At 32.9% G+C, this 22042-nt stretch overlaps 1 protein-coding gene across 4 annotated transcripts in view; it reads right to left on the bottom strand.

Annotated features, from left to right (window-relative positions):
* Positions 1 to 22042, bottom strand: part of BRINP3 (BMP/retinoic acid inducible neural specific 3) — a 375313-nt gene that overhangs the window by 139426 nt on the left and 213845 nt on the right. For all 4 annotated transcript variants that reach the window (XM_074390113.1, XM_003938158.4, XM_010348756.3 and 1 more), the window contains 2 exons: positions 8474 to 8579; positions 1985 to 2221 (listed from right to left, as the gene is read on the bottom strand). In XM_074390113.1, the coding sequence (XP_074246214.1) occupies positions 1985 to 2221; positions 8474 to 8579 (343 nt within the window). The remainder of the gene's footprint in view (positions 1 to 1984; positions 2222 to 8473; positions 8580 to 22042) is intronic.

The following is a 22042-nucleotide window of genomic DNA, read 5'->3' as shown; positions in this document are numbered from 1 at the left end:
ATTCTTCACAGACATAGAAAAAAAAATCCTAAAATTTGTATGAAACCACAAAACATACCCAAATAACTAAAATAATCATGAGCAAAAACGTACAAATCTAGAATCATCACACTACCTGACTTCAAAATTTACCACAATGCTACAGCAATTAAAACAGCATAGTACTGGGATAACAGCAGACACATAGACCAATGACATAAAATAGAGAACCCAGATATAAATACACACATCTGCAGCCAACTCAGCTTTGACAAAGACTACACAAATACTGAGGAAAAGAAAACCTTTTAAGTAAATATTGCTGGAAAAACTGGATAATTTTATGCAGAAAAAACTAGACCCTATCTTTCACCATAAACAAAAATCAAATAAAAATAAATTACAGACCTAAATCCAAAACTTGAAACTATAAAACTAGAAGAAGAAATAATTTAGAAAACACTACAGGACATTAGTCTCCACAATTTTTTTTTTTTTTTTTTTTTTTTTTTTGTATAAAACCTCAAAATTCCAGGAAACTGGGACAAAATATAGAAAAACTTAATTATATCAAGCTAAAAAGCTTCTGTACAGTAAACAATCCACAAAGTGAAGAGATATCCCACAGAAGGGGAGAAAATATTTGCAAACCATTCATCTGTCCACGTATTAGTAACCAGAATATATAAGGAGCTCAAACAACTCAATAACCAAAACAAAAACTAATAATCCAATTAAAAACTGGTCAGAAGACCTGAATACATGTTTCTCATAAGAAAGCACAAAGATTGCAAACAGGAATAGGAACAAACGCTCAACTTAACTAATTATCAGAGAAACAAAAATCAAAACTACAATGAGCTATTATCTCACTCAATTTAATATGGGTTGTATCAAAACACAGGCAATAACAGATGCTGGCCAGGATACAAAGAAAGGGGAACAATTCTACACCTTTAGGGCGAAGATAAATCAGTAGAGCCACTAAGGAGAACTCTACGGAATTTGCTAAAAAATCTCAAGTACAACTACCATATTATTCATCTCACTGCTGAATATATATATATATCTCCAAAATAAAGGAAATCAGTATATAGAATATTTATTTGCACTCCCTTATTTATTGCAGCACTATTTCCAATAACCAAAATATGGAATCAATTTAACTGCCCATTAGTGGATGACTAGATTAAGAAAATATGGTACATTTACACAATAGATTATTTAGCCACGCAAAATAGAATGAAATCTTGTCATTTGCAGCAACACAGATGGAAGGAGAGGCCTTTATATTAAGTGAAATAAGTCAGTCACAGACGAGTGTTCTAACTCACATGTTCCCACTCCTATGTGGATGCTAGTAAAAGTAGATGTCATGAAAACAGAGAGTAGAATAGTGGTTTCCAGAGGCCAGGAAGGGTAGTGGGTGTTGGGAGAAAATGAAGGGGATAAAAGAATACAAATGTGTTTATTATGTGTGCTTAAAACTCGTAAAGATAATAAATATCATATGTATCTTTTAACAAAGTAAAAATAAAAGAATACTAACACAACCCACAAATCACTACACAACTAAAATTAATGTAATTTTATTATAAAAATAAGTAAAGTGAAAATAAGCACTAATGAGAATCACACTGAAGAAGGTATAAAACAAATACTGTCCTCATTTTTGCTGCACACAAGAAACAGCAGTCACTAGAAAAGTAGAGAGAGACCTCAGAGGTATCAGATGGTAAGTACTGAGAAAAGCAAAAAATTTATTTATTAAGTGACTAACACATCAGTGTAGGAACTGGCTAAATTCTAATCCCAATAGTACATACTAATACACAAAGCACCATTTAATAACCAGTAATAAAAGTAATGAAAATACCCATTTGAAAGAACAAAAAAATAAAAACTTTTCAAACTATGTAATAGTTTCTTGCAAAAGGACAAATTAGCCATTTCAACATATTTTTTGTCAAAATTTAAAACTGTTTTATTAAAATGTATGTCTTACCTGATTCCTCAAAGTCACTGTTGTAGGCTTTCCAGGTATCAGTTATTCGAAGAAGATTCTCTTCCATGGCTTGAATGTCCATGGAGGGGCAGTTGCATTCTGGAAATTTGGGACCACAGTGACACCAGCAGTCATTTTCCTTGCAGATAAACTCTCCTTCTGAATTGCAAGCAATGTAACTCAAAGCTGCTTGTACAAAACGTTCCTGAAGATAGTCTGGTAGAAGTACTTGAAGCCCTTGAAGAACAAACAAATCAAACAAATTTACTTTTCTAAAGAAAAATTAAAATACTTATTTACAACATTCAATCAAAACAGTAAAAATTTTAGTATATTAAATTTTGAATTTTGTATTTTTAAACTATCAAAATAATATCTAAGTCTACATACTGCAAATATTTATAACTTTTTAAATGTATGCTGACTTCATAAATATGGACCTTTCAGAAACAGAGATGATTAATCATGGAGATGATTAAAAATTCAGATTGTTTGATGTAATTTATCATAATGCCTGGTTATTTTTTATATAACATAGATAGAGCCTATCTTCCAAACCTTTGAAAATACACATATGCATTTATTTTCTACCAGTTGATTTCAAGTGGTTTTCAATATTTTCATTTTGCTTGCAGACTACCAGTTCACATCAATGTAAATATCATCACACTACCAGCCCACATCAACGTAAATATCATATAATGAGTTGTGCCATTGGTAAAATACATATTGAATGTTGATGGTAAGGCTTATCACATGCCATTAACAACATATAATTTATATAATACAAAGAATAAATACTGAAAATGACTAAAGGAATCAGAAGGACTGGTTGATTATTTCTTTGCCATGTATAGACAGCCCTAGTGATCTAGCACATTAGTTTCTAGAAACATGCAAATTATTGTAAAATTAATATTTGGAGTTTTCTAAGGGAGTAGCATTTGTTATGATATTTCAAAAAGTCATTTTGATTTCAGTGTTTCTGGCTACTTAAGAAAACTTAGATACTAAATATTTTAAACATAGGTAAAAATAAATACAAAGCTAAGGAAAAATCTGGTAATAGCAAACTGTTACTTACAAAAAAATTAAATGTTTATAATTTTACATGTTTTCTGTCTAACAAAAACACCTATTTTGACCCTTGACTACTTTCTTAGAGGTCTATTTAATAAAATTCTTAGCTTAAAATTTAGAAAAAAGTTTAATTTACTAATATCTTGACAAATTGCAAAATTTCCGTTGCAAATTGTTGGAAAAAGCACTCTTAGGATATATATTCAATTTTTTATTAATTTTCATTTCACCTAGAATAAATATTTATTGAAATATTTATTTTAAAGAAAATTCCTAGGTAAGATACAAATGTGAAGGTGACTGAGAAATATACTTGTCACAGAGTTTTTTGCAGTATACTTAGGAAAAACAAAAGATGCAACTACATAAGATACACGTGATTCAATAAATATAATTAATTGGCTAAGCAATTAGGGTCACACAAAAAAAGAAAATATCTGTATATCTATGTGTATAGTGTGTGTACAGATATATGTTTATGTGAATTATGAGTTTCTTAATAATGACCTTCTTTTTCATCACTCTTCCAGTGGAAAAAGAATTGTTCCTGAAATAAAATTACACACACACACACACACACACACACACACACACACAATTTTCTCTTTCAAGTCATTATTTCATTGTACTATCCCTAAATATTTGTATTCAAATATAATATATTTTTATTCATCAATGCCTTTCCTCAATCCTAGTCATACTTATCTTCTATAAAAGCAAATATCTTGAAATGCATACATGTATACATATATTGCCTGAAAATCTGCATAATATGAAATATTATATAGCATAAATTATGCTATATATAATTTCTTGATAATAAAAATGTTAAAAAATACTGACATAAATTATTATACCTACTCTATGTAATATACAATTTAATAGAAGTATACTGATATGTATGGAGAAATATTTTTTGAAGCAAATATAATCAGCTTCTTGAAAACATATGGCTTGAATGACTGAATAGGACTTTTGTTGATTAGTTTATGCACCTTTCTTTTGCTAGAGTGACACTTCCTTCAGCATAAATTATTATCCATCTTCAGTTTTATATATACATATATATATATATACACTAAATGTATATAAGTACTAGAAAATGTGTTTCAATAAATTAGTAGATATGAAAAAAATAATTTCATGAAGCAGTATTATTCAATTTTTGCTATAAACCAAAAACAATTATGACCTATCATTAAAAATTAAATTTAATCACCCATCTGAAAATAGTTTAGTCCTGTGTCAAATGCATTGAAATAAAACATTGGGAACCAACTGCTATGGAAAAGTGTTGGTAATTCAGTCATATAAATCAATCATTTTCTCAAAGTCTTGGAATTTTACCAAAAAATTACTACCAAAACTTAATAAATAACTTTTCATTATTCCAATTACACTTTCACTCAGAGGTAGCTTGTTTGATATGTTATGCTCATAAGCAGTTAAACAAATTTGAAATAATATTATTTCAGTATGTGTTTGCCAGTAACTTCTGATAACTACTTTTTATGATCTACCTTAAATATATTTTCATCAATAACTTAGAGTTGTAGCTAGGGTTCTTTTAATTTTTGAAAAATATCTGCTCTGTAATAGTCTCAGGAAAACCAGATCTCAAAGTCCTTCTTTTATATCTCTCATTTAAAAAAAATTTTTTTTTAAATGGTTAAGTCATAGAGTTTTGTTCTGAATTAGTTGTCTAATCCAGTTGACTTCAACAATTATTGGTGCATTATCTATTTGCTTAGATTCAATTCCACTTCAGGAACACTTCTTTTTCTACTGGAAGAGTAGTTTCAAAAGAAGGTCTTTACCGAAAAATTGTCATAACTTCAGAATTCTTTCAAGAATGTACCTGAATTCAGAATATTCCAAAATAGGTCAAACACTCTGATCCTAAAACTTCACCTGGTTCTTAGAAACAAAACACAAAACACAAGCAACTATCTATCAACTATCTATATTTACTTATGTATTATCTATGTCTCTACCCATTGATTCATTGGACCAAATATCTAACTAGCTAACTATGAAAGACATGAAGATCTCTGTTGTTACCTTAATAAAAGATTCTTCAGTGATACTGCTATTTGCAATTGCCACATACGGTGACCCAGAAATATCTATATCCTTCAAAGGAAGGTACCATGGTAACAATGATCCAGAATTAATAAATAGTTTGCATTACTTTTCAACATAAGATTGAAAAGGTGAACCAACATTATACTTGGATTGTAAATACCAATTAAATTTTAAAAAGAGTGCATGAAATATTGAGGATCTTGTAATTGACTTCCTAATATTATTTTCAGAAAGGACTTTATGCTCACCAATGCATAAATAAAGTTGTAATAGACAATTAAAAATACAGAGGTGGAAAATGAAAAAAAGAGAGAGATGGAGTTTCTGAGTTACTCACATTAGTTGAAGAGCATAGAAATAATAATTATACAAAAGAGAAATGTTCCATCATTTATTCCATGTGTTAATTATTTTTCCAGACAGATAAAAAACTGAGGGTTTTTAAACATAATTTAATATTTTGAAAACTGAACATAGTAATTTAGACAAAAATCAATAAATCTAATATTATTTTTATAATATTTTTTATTCTTCATAGTAAACTGAAATAGTCATACTAATTGGTATAAACATGTGCTGTCATTTTTATCATAATTCATATTCTGATGGAAAGTTAATCTGTATATTAAAAAGGTGTAAGCAGTAGAGATTTGCAAGAAATATTGGTGGACAACATTTTTATTTAAATCAGAGAAAATATTTTAATAAATGTAAACCTATAAATGATATTGATAAACTGAGTAACATTTAAACTGTTAAAATATTTAAGAACTTTGTACTTTCTTTTTTTTTTTTTTTTTTGAGATGGAGTTTCACTCTTGTTACCCAGGCTGGAGTGCAATGGTGCGATCTCGGCTCACTGCAACCTCCGCCTCCTGGGTTCAGGCAATTCTCCTGCCTCAGCCTCCTGAGTAGCTGGGATTACAGGCATGCACCACCACGCCCAGCCAATTTTTTTTTTGTATTTTTAGTAGAGACGGGGTTTCACCATGTTGACCAGGATGGTCTCGATCTTTTGACCTCGTGATCCACCTGTTTCGGCCTCCCAAAGTGCTGGGATTACAGGCTTGAGCCACCGCGCCCGGCCAGAACTTTGTACTTTCAATACAACTCAAAATAAATGGCATTCATTCACTATTTAGAATGAATTTAAACAATTCAATGCTGTTACATTTTTCTTTTAATTAATTAATTAATTAATTATTTTTTAGAGACAGGGTCTCACTGTCTCCAGGCTGGAGTGACAGTGAAGTGCAGTGGTGTGGTCATAGCTCACTACAACCTTGAACTCTGAGGCAATCCTCCTGCCTCAGCCTCCTGAGTGGTTGAGACTGCAGGCCTGCAACACCAATGCCCAATGAATATTTTTCCTTTTTGTATCTATGTTGCCCAGGCTGTTCTTCTTCCTGCCTCAGCTTCCCACAAGGCTAAGATGACAGGCGTAAGCCACCACACAGCGTCACTGTTGCATTTTTCAAGATTGCAAAGTTGATAGAAAAACTGGTAAGGTTTCTGAAGCTTTTAAGCATTTTTATGTAAAACTGAATAAGGTAAATATTCAGCTCTAACTTATACACTTTAAAAAGGCATACTAGATAGCTGGGCACGGTGGCGCGTGCCTGTAATCCCAGCTACTCAGGAGGCAGAGGCAGGAGAATTGCCTGAACCCAGGAGGCGGAGGTTGCGGTGAGCCGAGATCGCGCCATTGCACTCCAGCCTGGGTAACAAGAGCGAAACTCCGTCTCAAAAAAAAAAAAAAAAAAAAAAAGAAGTTTAAACGAAATGTTGGTTGGCTCCTTGTTTGTTATTCTCTTCCCTCATTTTCTTTCATGTCTCCATTATTAAGGACAATTATAGGCATACCCATATTTAGACTGCATTCTAGCCTGGCAACAAAGCAATACCCCCATTCTCTCTCCCTCTTTCTCTGTCTTCCTCTTTATTCTTTTTCTTATTATTCTTAAAAAAAAAAAAAAAAGAAAGAAAAAGAAACAAGATCATGTCACTTTCCTTTTTTTTTTTTTTTTTTTAACTGATTATCAACACAATTCATTGGGCAATCATTCTTTCCCTACTGATGTGAAGAGCCACTTTTTTCATTTACTGAAATGTATTTAATTCTACTCTGTTATAATAATATCAGTGTTCTGGCAGTAAAGCCCCAGACTTTTAATTTCTGTGACTGTGTGATTAATTTTAACATCTTATATATTAGATTGGTGCAAAAGTAGCTGCAGCTGTTGCCATTGAATGTAATAAAAGTAACACATCTACTTTCATATCTACCAGAATGGCTAAAAATAAAGAATAAACATTACCAAGTGGTGGTATGGATTTGGAGCAACTAGAGCTCTCAAATACTGCTGGTGACAGTGTAAATTAGTACAGATGTTTCTAAACTGTTTGGCAGTGTCTTTTAAAGCTAAAGATATGTACTGTGTACTCGATGGTCCAACAGTAACCCTCCTGGCTTTCCCTCTAGTAACAATGAGTATTTACTTTCACCAAAAGACATGTGCAAGAATATGACAGCTAAAAATCAGAAAACAACCCAAATGTAAAAAAAAAAAAAAAAAAAAAAAAAAAGGCATACTAGAGAATAACAACTCAGAATTACCTCTTTGATCAGTCAACTTAATTTTGACAATTAGTGTCATCACAAAGACTTATCTGAACTTGTTCAACTAGCAGTGTTAAAACATGTGTATTCATAACCTGTTCCTGCCTACAAGAATGAGCAAATATGCATACCTATTGTATTTGTTAAAAGTTCTTATGAATACAATACTCTGTATTGAATATCTAAAATATGTAGTAATAGAAAATAGCAAATTATTATAAAATCCATCTTTAAAATGGAAATAATATGAATATAAATATTTTGTTAATATATTCTTAAGTACATTTCTATTTACCAGAAGAAAAATACAATCTTGAATATCACATTAGATTATATTTAAAATGTCAACAGTTCATTTTACACCATACATAAATACGGTCACAACTTTTATAAGGATGTTTAAGAACAAAGTCAAAGCTCAGGCAAACATATGAGGAAACTGTAACATAATGAGACAATGATTTCTATATGTAAGAAAAATATTGCTAAAATAGATTTTCAATTGCTATATGGGACTTAATTTGAGAAGAAAAGCGAATTTTGATATTTTCTTGTACCAGTTAAAATTATGAAATTAGTCTTTCATGAGAATTTTTAACAGCCTATACGTATATGCAGTTTATTTTAAAAAATGGAAAAGAAATCACGACTGGATAATTGTCATCCAGGCTTATAAGACAATTGATAAAATTTTACCTACATACCTTGCAACTGAATCTTATTCTCAGGACTCTGAACCAGAACAGAACTGACAGAATCTAGGTTGTCATAGTTACTGCAGCCAAGAGGACCAGTCCGTGTTTCTGTTACCTGGCAAACAAAACATCAACTTTATTATCTAAATAAACAATGTCCTTTTGGTTTAATGTCCTTACAATGTCCTTTTGGTTCAATGTAGCTGTCACACACTAATATACATTTGACAGTAAATATCACTGAAAGGTCCAGGATCCCATACACACCAGCAATGCACACATCTAAACGTAGTGGAAAGCAGTAACTCCCTTTGTCTTTAACTCATTTTCTTTCCTTTGGTTGGACATAAATATTCTAAGAAAATAATGCATGCCATCTTTGTTCAAAAGCTTAACTCATAAAGTCACTGATTTCACCCAAGACATAACAAAGGACCTCTCTTTATGAAAGAGAGTTCTGACTTTTGTGAGAATTGTTTTTGTTTTTATTCAATAAATCAGAGCGATCTGTCAGGCTACTCTCGCAAAACTGACTTTACTATTTTACTTTTCTTAAAAATCTATAATTTTTCCTGTTTTTATGTTGGCAAGAAGTTTAAACTCTCTGTTTGCCTTCTATCTGGCCCACTTCTTTCTAATACACCAGGTATCTCCCTGTTCAGCTTGACATTCTATGCCTTTGCTTATACAACATCCTACATTCCCACCCCACTTGGATTAGAAACTTCTCCTTTACAACTTAGACTTAGTTTTATCTATCCTCTAAATTAACACAAAGTATAAACATTTCATAACGTTCAAACATTACACAAAGTATTCCTTTATGATTTTCACCTATGTTATTTGCCATTTCTATCCTATTTTGGTTTGCAGCGCACAGATTTCGTACTTAAATATATATTCTCATATATGGACTGACTTTTTCATGGATGTCTTGGGATGGAGACTAAATTTAATGAATTATGCTGAAAATGCATTCTTAAGATTTAATCCTGAAGATTTAAAACTATTTAAGCAGAGCAGTGTTGTCAGAATCTTTGTGTTTTTAATAAGATGTTCTTTCTTAATAATCAGACTGTTCTTTGCAAAACACAATTTAGATCACTTCATTCCACCGTTTACAATAATTTAATGGTTTCCCATTCTTACCCAGGGTATGACTTAGAGCCTTTTATAAACCTAGGAAGATACCGTATTACCCAGTTCCCCGTCACCTCCCTAGATCCATTTCTTCTCTTGTTTACTTTGCTTTGCTGTATCTCAAACATACTTGGCATTCTGATGCCTTGGGGTATTTGACTTGTTGTTCTACTATCTGGAAATTTCTTCCTCAAAATGTTGCCAGTTCACTCTAATGATTGTTTCTTTTGCTCTACAGAAGCTCTGGAGATCCCATTTCTCTATTTTGGCTTTTGTTGCCAATGCTTTTGGTGTTTTGGTCATGAAGTCCTTGCCTATGCCTATGTCCTGAATGGTTTTGCCTAGGTTTTCTTCTAGGATTTTATGGTGTTAGGACTTATGTTTAAGTCTTTAATCCATCTGGAGTTAATTTTAGTGTAAGGTGTCAGGAAGGGGTGCAGTTTCTGCTTTCTGCACATGGCTAGCCAGTTTTCCCAACACCATTTGTCAGGTTTGTCAAAGATCAGATGGTTGTAGATGTGTGGCATTGCCTTCAAGGCCTCTGTTCTGTTCCATAGGTCTGTATCTCTGTTTTGGAACCAGCACAAGGCTGTTTTGATTACTGTAGCTTTGTAGTATAGTTTGAAATCAGGTAGCATGATGCCTCCAGTTTTGTTCTTTTTGTTTAGGATTGTCTTGGCTATGTGGGCAATCTTTCGGTTCCATATGAAGTTTAAGGTGTTCTTTTCCAGTTCTGTGAAGAAGGTCATTGGTAGCTTGATGGGATAGTATTGGATCTATAAATTACTTTAGGCAGTATAGCCATTTTCATGAAATTGCTTCTTCCTAACCATGAGCATGGAATGTTTCTTCATTTGTTTGTGTCCTCTCTTAGTTCCTTGAGCAGTGGTTTGTAGTTCTCCATGAAAAGGTCCTTTACATCCTTTGTTAGCTGTATTCCTAGGTATTTTATTCTCTTTGTAGCAATTGTGAATGGGAGTTTGCTCATGATTTGGCTGTTAGTCTGTTATTGGTGTATAGAAATGCCTCTGATTTCTGCACATTGATTTTGTATCCTGAGACTTTGCTGAAGTTGCTTATCAATTTAAGGAGATTTTGGGCTGAGAGGACAGGGTCTTCTAAATATACAATCATGTTGTCTGCAAATAGAGACAACTTAACTTCCTCTTTTCCTAATTGAATACCCTTTATTTTTTTTCTTGCCTAATTGCTCTGGCTAGAACTATTATATCGACTAGGAGTGGTGAAAAAGGGCATTCTTGTCTAGTGCTGGATTTCAAAGGGAATGCTTCCAGTTTTTGCCCATTCAGTATGATATTGGATATAGGTTTGTCATAAATAGCTTTTATTATTTTGAAATATGTTCCTTTGATACCTACTTTATTGAGAGTTTTTAGCTTAAAGGTCTGCTAAATTTTTTCAAATGCCTTCTCTACATCTGTTGAGATAATCACGTGGTTTTTGTCTTTGGTTCTGTTTATGTGGTGAATTACATTTACAGACTTGCATATGTTGAACCAGCCTTGCATCCCTGGAATGAAGCCTACTTGATCCTGATGGATAAGCTTTTTGATGTGCTGTGGCCATTGGTTTGCCAGTATTTTATTGAAGATTTTTGCATCTATGTTCATCATGGATGTTGGCCTCAAGTTTTCTTTTTTTGTTGAGTCTCTGCCGGGTTTTGGTATCAGGATGATGTTGGTCTTATAAAATGATTTGGGAAGAATTCCCTCTTTTTGTATTGTTTGGAATAATTTCAGAAGCAGTGGTACCAGCTCCTCTTTGTACATATAGTAGAATTCAGCTCTGTACCCGTCTGGACCTGGACTTTTTTTTTGTTGGTAGGCTATTAATTGCTGCCTCAACTTCATCTCTTGTTATTGGTCTGTTCAAGTTTCAACTTTTTCCTGGTTTAGGCTTGGGAGAGTGCAAGTGTCCAGGAATTTATCCATTTCCTCCAGGTTTACTGGTTTATGTGCATAGAGTTGTTTGTAGTAATCTCTGATTGTAGTCTGTATTTCTAGGGAGTCAGTGGTGATATCCCCTTTACTGTTTTTCATTGCATCTATTAGATTCTTCTTCCTTTTCTTTTTTATTAATCTGTCTAGCTATCTGTCTATTTTGTTGATCTGTTCAAAAAAACAGCTCCTGGATTTACTGATTTTTTGAAGGATTTTTTGTGTCTCTATCTCCTTCAGTTCTGCTCTGATCTTAGTTTCTTGTTTTCTGCTAGCTTTTGAGTTTTTTGATCTTGCTCCTCTAGCTCTTTCTATTTTGACGACAGGGTACTAATTTTAGTACTTTCCTCACTTCTCTGGTGTGTGTCTATTGCTATAAATTTCCCTCTAGACACTGCTTTAAATGTGTCCAAGAGATTCTGGTTGTTTCGTCTTCATTCTTGTTGGTTTCAAAGAAATCTTCATGTCTTCCTTCATTTCATTGTTGATCCAGTTGACATTCAGAAGCCAGTTGTTCAGTTTCCATGAAGTTGTGCGGTTCGCAGTTAGTTTCTTAATTCTGAGTTCCAATTTGATTGCACAGTGGTCTGAGAGACTGTTTGTTATGATTTCTGTTCTTTTGCATTTGCTGATGAGTGATATACTTCCAATTATTGGTCAATTTTAGAGTAGGTGTGATGCAGTGCTGAGAAGAATGTATATTCTGTGGATATGGGGTGGAGATTTCTGTAGATGTCTCTTAGGTCCACCTGGTCCAGATCTGAGTTCAAGTCCTGGATATCCTTGTTAATTTTCTGTCTCGTTGGTCTGTCTAATATTGACAGTGGAGTGTGAAAGTCTCCCACTGTCATTGTCTGGGAGTCTAAGTCTCTTTGTAAGTCATTAAGAACTCACTTTATGTAACTAGGTGCTTCTGTGCTGGGTGTGCATATATTTAGGATCGTTAGTTCTTCTTGATGCATTGATCCTTTTATCATTATGTAATTGTCTCTTTTGATCTTTGTTGGTTTAAAGCCCATTTTATGAGAGCCTAGAATTGCAACTCCTACTCTTTTTTTGCTTTCCATTTGCTCAATAAATCTTCCTCCATCCCTTTATTTTGAACCTATGTGTGTCCCTGCATGTGAGATGGGTTTCCAGAATACAGCACACTGATGGCTTTTCACTTTTTATCCAATTTGCCAGTCTTTGTCTTTTGATTTGGGCATTTAGTCCATTTACATTGAAGGTTAATATTGTTATGTGTGAATTTGATCCTCCCATTTTGATGCTAGCTGGATGTTTTGCCCGTTAGTTGACACATTTTCTTCATTATGTTGATGGTCTTTACCATCTGGTACATTTTTGGAGTGGCTGGTAGTGGTTATTCCTTTTCTTGTTTAGTGCTTCTTTCAGCGGCTCTTGTACCAAAACCCAGAAAGGACTAATAACAACAACATACTAGAAATACTTTTTAGATTATTTTCAAATGAATCATTTTTACTTAATAAGACAAAATCTTGTTAAGTTTATATAGTTTATACTCAAAACACAAATTCTAATGAATACAGAAGTATCAGAAAAGGACTCCATAAGTCTACTTGCAAAAGTTTTTAAAGCAAGGATGCTTTAAACAAAAGCTAAAGCACTGTTTTCCCAGAGTTAAAAATTATTTGAGGAATAAATATACAAAGAATTAGGGTATTAAAACCCTCAAGGTATTATCAAAAATATATTGAATTTATTTTATTTTACCACAAAGTTCCATTGTGTTTTATTATTCCAATCATAGTACTACAGTGCAATAATATGTTTCCATTATCTCATTTAATTATTTAACTACAAACTCTCTATTCATAATTACACACAGTACCTGACACATGGTAGAAATTAAAAATTTTTGGATTAGATTGGTGGATAAATATTTCACTTTTAGTTAGCAATCTCTATTACAAAAGCAAATTTATTAAACTATTTTGAGACCCTCTTGAAGAAAATGCAGAAGTGCCAATATATTTACATTTTAAAAGCTAACAGAAGTTTGAAATCATCTAGTCTCACCATCTCATTATACAAAGGAAGTACTGTATCTGGAGCCAGGGATGTTATCAAGCTACTTCAGGATCATGTAAATGAAATGAGAGCTAGAACTGAGATTTAGACCTCCTGATTCATAAATCAAATTCTTATTCTAAACATCACACTGGCTTTCCAAGCTTTATAGTTAACAAGTTTTTGGAAACTTCTCTTGGCTTAATCAATGTAATTCATTCTCTCTTTCTCCCTCTCTTTCTGGCAATAAAGTTACAGTAAAACACAATTTAATTGGTCTAAATTGACGTAGAAGTCAATTACAATGGTGTAGTACACTGGGCAACTCAAGAACAATAAGCATTGCTATGACTGTACTGGTTAGCGTAACTCTGATTGAAGGCCAAACGAATTAACTTTTATTCTAAGTATTAATTTATTCATGCTTTGAAATATAACATCCTTCATATTCTTATATTACTTCACACTAGGGTTTGAAGAGTAAAATACAAGTGTTGATTAGTTTCTATTATTTCCTAAAACAATCTTTTCTGTCACCACACATATAAGATCTTTCACAATAATATATTGCTAAAGCTATTAATATAATAAAATCCTTTATAAAATGTTGATGGTAAAATTTAAAAAAATATATAATTTCCCTTCATTTCTCAACTGAAAATAATGCCTTACAATATTTTTTTCAAAAGTGAATATTGAGCTTAAAGGTAATTTTACCATTTAATATTTTTCCTCTGACAGCCATTAAGTCTTATTTCAATATTCTATTAAGCATTTAATGTCAAACTCTAATTCAATACAGTCCCAATTCTTTATCCTGTTGAAATATTTCTGGAGCTTGTTTTCTAATTAAAAAATGAATTTTCAAACATATCATTAATTATATGATGCATGTAAAAACAAAATGTTCATCTCAGAATAAGCATTTCAGTAGCAAAATGTTTCTTAATTTTCTGTCTTAGCATTTACAATACATTTTGTGGGAAAAGTGAAAATTCACATATAAAATGCTACATGTCCTCAAATAAAAGATTATATCAATGCAAAATTTTCTTGCATCTCAACACAATAATAAGCATTACACTTAGTGTGTTATACATTACTAATATAGTGACTTAAAGTATATTTAACATTGTCAACATTTTCTTGGGTCTTCTCCAAACATAGAGATACAGTTTAAAATAATCTATGATACATTATCCACCCAGGATGACTCATATGTTCACATAAAAAGCACAAACACTGATAAACACATTCAATGCAAGGAGCTCATACAATTGTTGAATTAAGCCTCTATGCAAATTACTTGAAGCTGATAACTATATCCTCTAATTCTATTCCTTATAATTTCAATAAACCAATTTTTTTTTAAATATTAGAATTATTTGTTTATAGAACTGCATTTTTAAACACAGTGTTTGGGTTTTTTTTTTTTTTTTTTTTTTGCCTTTTACAGGAGAAATACTGATACTTGAAACATGAGGATCAAAAATATGATTATAAACAGTATCATGTATACCCATAAAATCTATGCAAAATAACTGTGAATTATAAAATTCAACCACAGAAAAAAATGTAGAGCAAAATATATGTATTTGAAGAAGGTTACATGAGAGTAATAGAAAAAATAAGGAATTTGATTTAGGAACAAAATTGAATACGTCTTCTCTAAGAGCAATTGCTTTCGTGCAGTTTTCACTTGTGCTTGTCAACATGAGTCCAGGCATGATTGGCCTACTTCTTCCTACCCTGTAATTTATCCTCCATCAAAATAATACACAAGCATACCACTCACAAATGTCCACATGCAAACCTATGGAGAGAGACTACGCTAATCCTTTGAGTACACATTAAAACGTAAAATTATACAATGGCGAGACAACAGTTTTCTCAGGTTCTTAAAGTGTTGATTTAGTGTGATATGGAATAAGCAAAACTGGACACAATTTCAGTAGGACAAAGTTGCCAAATAACATCAGGACCCCTTTGTGCTTAAACCATGGTTGCCATGGAAATTAAATGTGTAGTACTTGATTGGTCTTGGAGAGGCCAAATCTGAAAACTCACTACAGATGATATTTTGATTTAGTTTTTAAATAACACAAAGCTTAAAATTGCAGCAATCATTAAAAAAAGTAGCCAAAAAAGCTTTCATTAGGTTCCTAACTACATGAATATACATTTAGAAAACTGACATTTTTATAAAAACTACATTTTTGACAGCTATAACTAATGGTGTTACATGAATGGTAACCTTGAACTTCATTACTGGAAATCTAAAGGGATGTATTGTTACTCTACAGTTGGCTAAATAGTTTTCTGATGTTTTCAATATTAATAATAAGAAAAGTAAAGCTTCACTGCCACAGCAGAGTTACAAACAATAGGTACAGTTTACAACCTGGCTCAGGGTTGGGGCATATCGTTTGCACTCTGGTGAGAGTTACTAGGCAGCCACTGCAGTTGTTACAGTCACTGTCTGGCCTGAATGTCACTTTTCCCGGGCCAGAGAAATGATATTTCAGGGAATTCAGGAGCCAGGGTATTTTTCTGTATCTTTACATTAAAAAAAAAAAAAAGTGCAATCCAAATCAGCATTGATTACATTTATTTTACAAATGAAAACTATCTTAAGAGGTAAAACATTAAACACTGATTTTACTTTTTAAACTTTATTGTTTGTTCTATGAATTTTAATCTCATTGCCTTTTATTTATTGAATCTACTTAAAATGATTACAAACTTTAAAACAGAATGGAAAAAGTTATGAACTTAAGTTCAAAACACAAATTAGGTTCTCGTTGGTGCCCTTGCAAATCATCACATAAAACTAAGGAGTATTGTATAATCATCTTCAACAATGATTTTATTAGCAATTTTATAAAAATGAAAATACAAAAGTAGGAGTTATTCAAAAAGCCAAATATACCGTAACTACATCATTGAGAAAATGGGATTAGAAGAGAGCCTTTGCCCGTACTGTCTCTACCTTCGAGACAGTGATCTCTAATTGCAAAAGAAAATGCATAGGCTGTTCCCTTAGTTTTTCTTATTCTTCTCTCAGATCTTTTCTACATCCCTCGATCCAATTGTTCCAAGTTATTCCTCTACCTCGTTGTGCTCTCTCTTCTCCTTGCTGGGTTAGGCAAGAAAACAGTTACAATGAACACACTGAAGATAATACAGACCAGGGATTACCAACCCCTCGGCCAGGACACTGGTCCCTGGGCTTTTAGCAACCAGGCTGCACAGCAGGAGGTGAGTAGCAGGAGACAAAGGGAAGCTTCATCAGTAACTGCTTGGCTTCCATTGCTGGAATGACCACCTGAGCTCCTATTCCTGGCAGATGAGCAGCATTAGATTCTCACAGGAGCACAAACCCTATTGTGAACTGCACAGTGAGTGATCTGGGCGGCACGCTCCTTATGAGAATGTAACGCCTGATAATCTGTCACTGTCTATGGGACTGTCTAGTGGCAGAAAAACAAGCTCAAGTTTCCCAGTAATTCCACATTACAGTGAGTTGTATAATTATTTCAGTACATATTACAATGTAACATTAATAGAAATAAAATGCACCTTAATGTAATGTCCTTGAATCATAATAATGCACCTGCAATCATTCCCTCTACCAAATTCATGGAAAAAATTTTTTTCCATGAAACCAGTTCCTGGTTCCAAAATGGTTGGGGACTGCTGGTGTAGACTGACTTACAATTGTGCAAATCACACAAAACTCGCAAAAAATGCCTGCTGCCATGGGGGAGCAGAGTGTTACACTAAACAGAACTACCCCCTTTATTAATTCCTACTTCTTATTCTATATTTTATCAGAATATTTCTACATCCACCCAATCTGCTCAATTGATACTCACCTAGCATCTCAGTCAAGCAAACTGCAAGCTGACGCTACAAATGATAGGAAAACTTAGAAACTGAATTATCTGTTTTGCTTTCCTTGACAGAGTAACTAAAAATGTGCAGGTGCAAATGTCAAGTGCTGAATGAAGTAAAAGCACCTATCACCACCCTGGAGGACAATGGCAGCAGAATCAAGGGCACTGGCAGCCCATCACAGCTAGCAGTGCACACAAAGCAATCTGTCACTGTCAAAGTCCCTATCAGCAGTCTTTCCATAAGATTATCTGCTATACCAGGGTACTAAAACAGGGAACCTGGTTAGATTTACAATTCTTTGTGTGTCTAACATTTAATAAAACCATTTGATTATTACTACTTTTAATTTTCTCCTTCTCAATGTAGGAGTCAGTATAGTATATTAGAACATATATCAAAGTGCCCACTACTTTACTTTAAGTAAATACTTCCACCAAAAATTCTCTATTACTCCTCTGAAATTCCATATTTAATATTACTATTCTAAAAAATTTATTAAAATGTATCTTTTTGCTTATGATTAAAAACTTAAAACTATTTTTATTATAGCCATTTGAAGTTTCAGCACTATCAAATATTTCTGAATTCCTGAAGCATATCAAAAGCTTCTGACTTCAGTTATTTTTTAATAATAGGACAGCTAATGCCTGCGCACAAACTAGCTAAAATTTCATACTGAGGCATCACATTTTTACATTTGTCACCCAATTAAACAAGCACCCAAGAGAACTGATAAGCGCAGCACACTAAAACTCAACAGACTCTGGCATAATTAGAAAGACAGAAGTGGGTTTCTTGTTTCAACTGGCCGTTACAGAAACAGTTCTGTCATTTCTTTTTTTTCCTGAAAAATAAATTGGCTTTGCTACAAAAAAAGTTTGGACAAATCCAAATTCTTTTTTTTTCTTTTTTTTTTTTTTTTGGGGACGGAGTTTCGCTCTTGTTACCCAGGCTGGAGTGCAATGGTGCTATCTTGGCTCACCGCAACTCCGCCTCCTGGGTTCAGGCAATTCTCCTGCCTCAGCCTCCTGAGTAGCTGGGATTACAGGCATGCGCCACCACGCCCAGCTAATTTTTTTTTGTTGTTGTATTTTTAGTAGAGACGGGGTTTCACCATGTTGACCAGGATGGTCTTGATCTCTTGACCTCGTGATCCACCTGCCTCAGCCTCCCAAAGTGCTGGGATTACAGGCTTGAGCCACCGCGCCCGGCCCCCAAAGCCAAATTCTCTAGTAACTTCTTATCAGTAAAAGTCAGCAGTAAGTTGATGATTAAAAAAAAAACAAATCCAATTATACAGGAGAAAGAGGAAATATATGGTATACATGAATCATAAATAGATTATTCAAATTGTAAGTGCCAGGAAAAAAATAATAAACTGGCCAAATCTCTCTGCAATATTATAATCATACTATGTCCTGCTGCCACTCCCCTAGTTTTCTTTAGCTGAAATACAGCCAGATGATTATAATTAAGATAATTCTTTACCTTAAAAAATAACAAATGACTAACAACAATGGAAAGGACAAAAACTTTAGTCATTTTTAGACTATGTATTTGTTGGAATAAAATTTTAAAAATAATTAAAAATCCAATGTGAAATATACTTGCAAATTTTGTGTTCCTCTTCTTTCTGTAACCTTTCTTCTATATCTGCTTCTCCTTTACATTATTATCTTCTTGACTAATTCTTCCAGAGACCAGCATCCCAGAGGAACTTTGTACCTTCATGGTACCTCTGGGACTTCATGAAGCTTTATTGGCATCAAGCCTTTCTCACATTGCAGCTACTCTAGTAGCAATTTGCACTGGAGACATTCCTGGTTATAAAAACCCAGGACTATGAATTTTGGGTCTCTAGAAGTTGTCTTTAACCACAGAACCACATGCTTGTTAGCACACAACACTAAAACCCACCAATAGTAAAAACACACACACACACACACACACACAATCAAAAAGGAGAAAAATGATTCCTCACTGGCAAATATTTCAATTTATGTGTTTTATATTTTTCTAAGAAACAGACTACAGACTAAAATTACTATTCATTCAAACTTAATTTACTTAATATTGTTGAGGGGAAATTTTTGGTAATATATTGAGTATACGGCTTTTTGCCCATGAACTAAATAAAACCTGATGAAATGTATGAGCTATTATTTTAGCTGTTTTATGTGGCTTGCCTGCTTCTCCTACATTACTATAAATTTAATTTCACTTATTGATGTAACCATTGTGCCTCCTACCAGCAGCCCTTTTCATCACTCTCTAAAACCTGGTTACAAATCTATCATCAGTGAGGAAACCAGATGAGCAGCCTAGGTAGATCTGTTCCCAAGTAGCTTCTAAATGAAAAATTACAGGATTCTTGCACATCTAAAACAAAAGAACCATAGGAATGAAAATTATGAAATCTCTTTATATTACTCAGGCGTCTTCACCACTTGCCTTTTAGTGTTCTGACATATTAAATGTAATTTAGGCTATGAAAAATAACTTGAAGCTTTTTAAAAATTACATATTTCAATTTACAAATACCCATATTATACATAATGCTATTGATATGCTAAATTTTCTAGCACAGTGCATGAAGCAATTTGGTTAACAGAAAAAAATGGAGCACAGATATAAAACTGGTTTATATTTTCAGGTTTGTCACTTACTAGCTGTGTAAGTAGAAGTATGAAGCTCCTGAGCCTCAGCCGTATCCTCCCCAGATATAAAGGTAAAAATAATTTACCTGCAATACCAGGGGAAGGAATATATTTTTACAAATATGCATTTTTGTTTTAGTAAAAGGTACCAGACTCCAAAGTGTAATTTTATCATTAGTCAACAATATAGTTACAATGTACCAGTGTTCCTAGCTATCAGAAACAGTGTATTTCGTCCATGCTGATAGATGAATAACTACACAGAAGAACTGTATTTTACAGATATTGGTACTTAATATATAAGATTCTGCTAACAAAGATACACTAATTTTCTAAGAAAGAGATCTAATGTATAAATTTTTTACAGACACAAAAATGAGTACTTATTATATAATATTTTCTAAGAAATATATTCCAGATATTCCATTGACATTATCTATATAAATATATAAATTATATAGCTTCTAAAAATTATCGTATATCTTTTAAGATAATCTTACATTTTGAATTTAAAATTATCCATAAAAAGGAATTATACAGAAGTATCTGAGTTATTTCTTAAGGTAGTATTTTAAAATGTAATAATACAGAAATAAAGATACAAAAATTATTCCAAAGTTAAACTCTTTAATAGTGTAAAACAAAATTGGCTAGTTTATGGTTCTGTATATAAAATAATTTCCTATCAAAATATGTTATGTCCCTATCAATATTTCTTTAATTTCAGAATTTGTAAAAAGAAACTTAGGTTGTAGTTCTAAATCCAATTCTCTCCTTTCTTAGAAGAAATCATTGAAAACCAATTGTCCTTAACTTTCTCACGTATCAAAGGAAATTATTTAAGGAAATGATCTCCAAATTCCTCTGATTAACTGCTGACCCCACAATCAGTGCCAAAATACTTGAAGAAGAATCTACGTTTACTATGTTTTCTAATTTCAATCATTTTATTACTGAAACCATGAGAGCTTTTCTCCTCCATGTCTTCTCCAGTACACTGGCCTGAGCTGTGACGACCAGAGGAGAAGGTGTAGAGGACGCGTCGCTCGCTTCTCCTTCTCCCTTTTACTTTCCTTTTTTTTTTTCTTACCATGGTCTATTTTTTACCACCCACCGCTCCTTTCTATGTAACATTAATTGAAACATAATGATATGTATACCTTTTTAGAGAATTAACATGTATTAGTGTGTGCTAGTATCTTTATATTGAACAAGATTTTTTTTCCATTAGTTCAGCTGTCCTTCAAGGAGTCGTTCTTATGCTACTATTACTATTAGGTATATTATGGGGTTTTATTTTTATTTTTATTTTTATTTTTTTGCATTTTCTTCATCTAGCCACTTTACTAAATTTTTATATAATTATTTTCATATGGATCATTAACAAAATTTTAAGTTACGTGCTTTTTTCTGGATTCTGACAACTAAATTGCTTTAGTCTTGCATTATTTAGACAATGGTTTTCAACTTGAGTGGCATATTTGAATCATATAAGGGGCTTTAGAAAAACTCCATCTTTGAAAATTTTTCTTTGCTTTTGAGACAGAATCTCGCTCTGTCGCCCAGGCTGCAGTGCAGTCATGCCATCTCGGCCTCCCAGGTACAAGCGATTCTCCACCTTGCCCGGCTAATTTTTGCATTATTTTTTGTATTTTTTTCTTTGTTTTAGTAGAGACGGTTTCACCATTTTGGTCAGGCTGGTCTTGAACTCCCAAACTTGTGATCCACCCGCCTTGCCCTCTCAAAGTGCTGAGATTATAGGTGTGAGCCAATGCGCCTGGCTGATCCTTGAAAAATTTACACAGCTGTTGTTGAATCCTAAGCACTGGTATTTTTTTTTTTTTTTAATTTTACTTTAAGTTCTGGGATACATGTGCTGAATGTGCATGTTTGTT

Source organism: Saimiri boliviensis, chromosome 19, assembly GCF_048565385.1.
Source record: "Saimiri boliviensis isolate mSaiBol1 chromosome 19, mSaiBol1.pri, whole genome shotgun sequence".
Classification (NCBI taxonomy): Eukaryota; Metazoa; Chordata; class Mammalia; order Primates; family Cebidae; genus Saimiri; species Saimiri boliviensis.
Note: the sequence above shows the minus strand (reverse complement) of the source record. Positions and strands in the feature narration are given on the sequence as shown.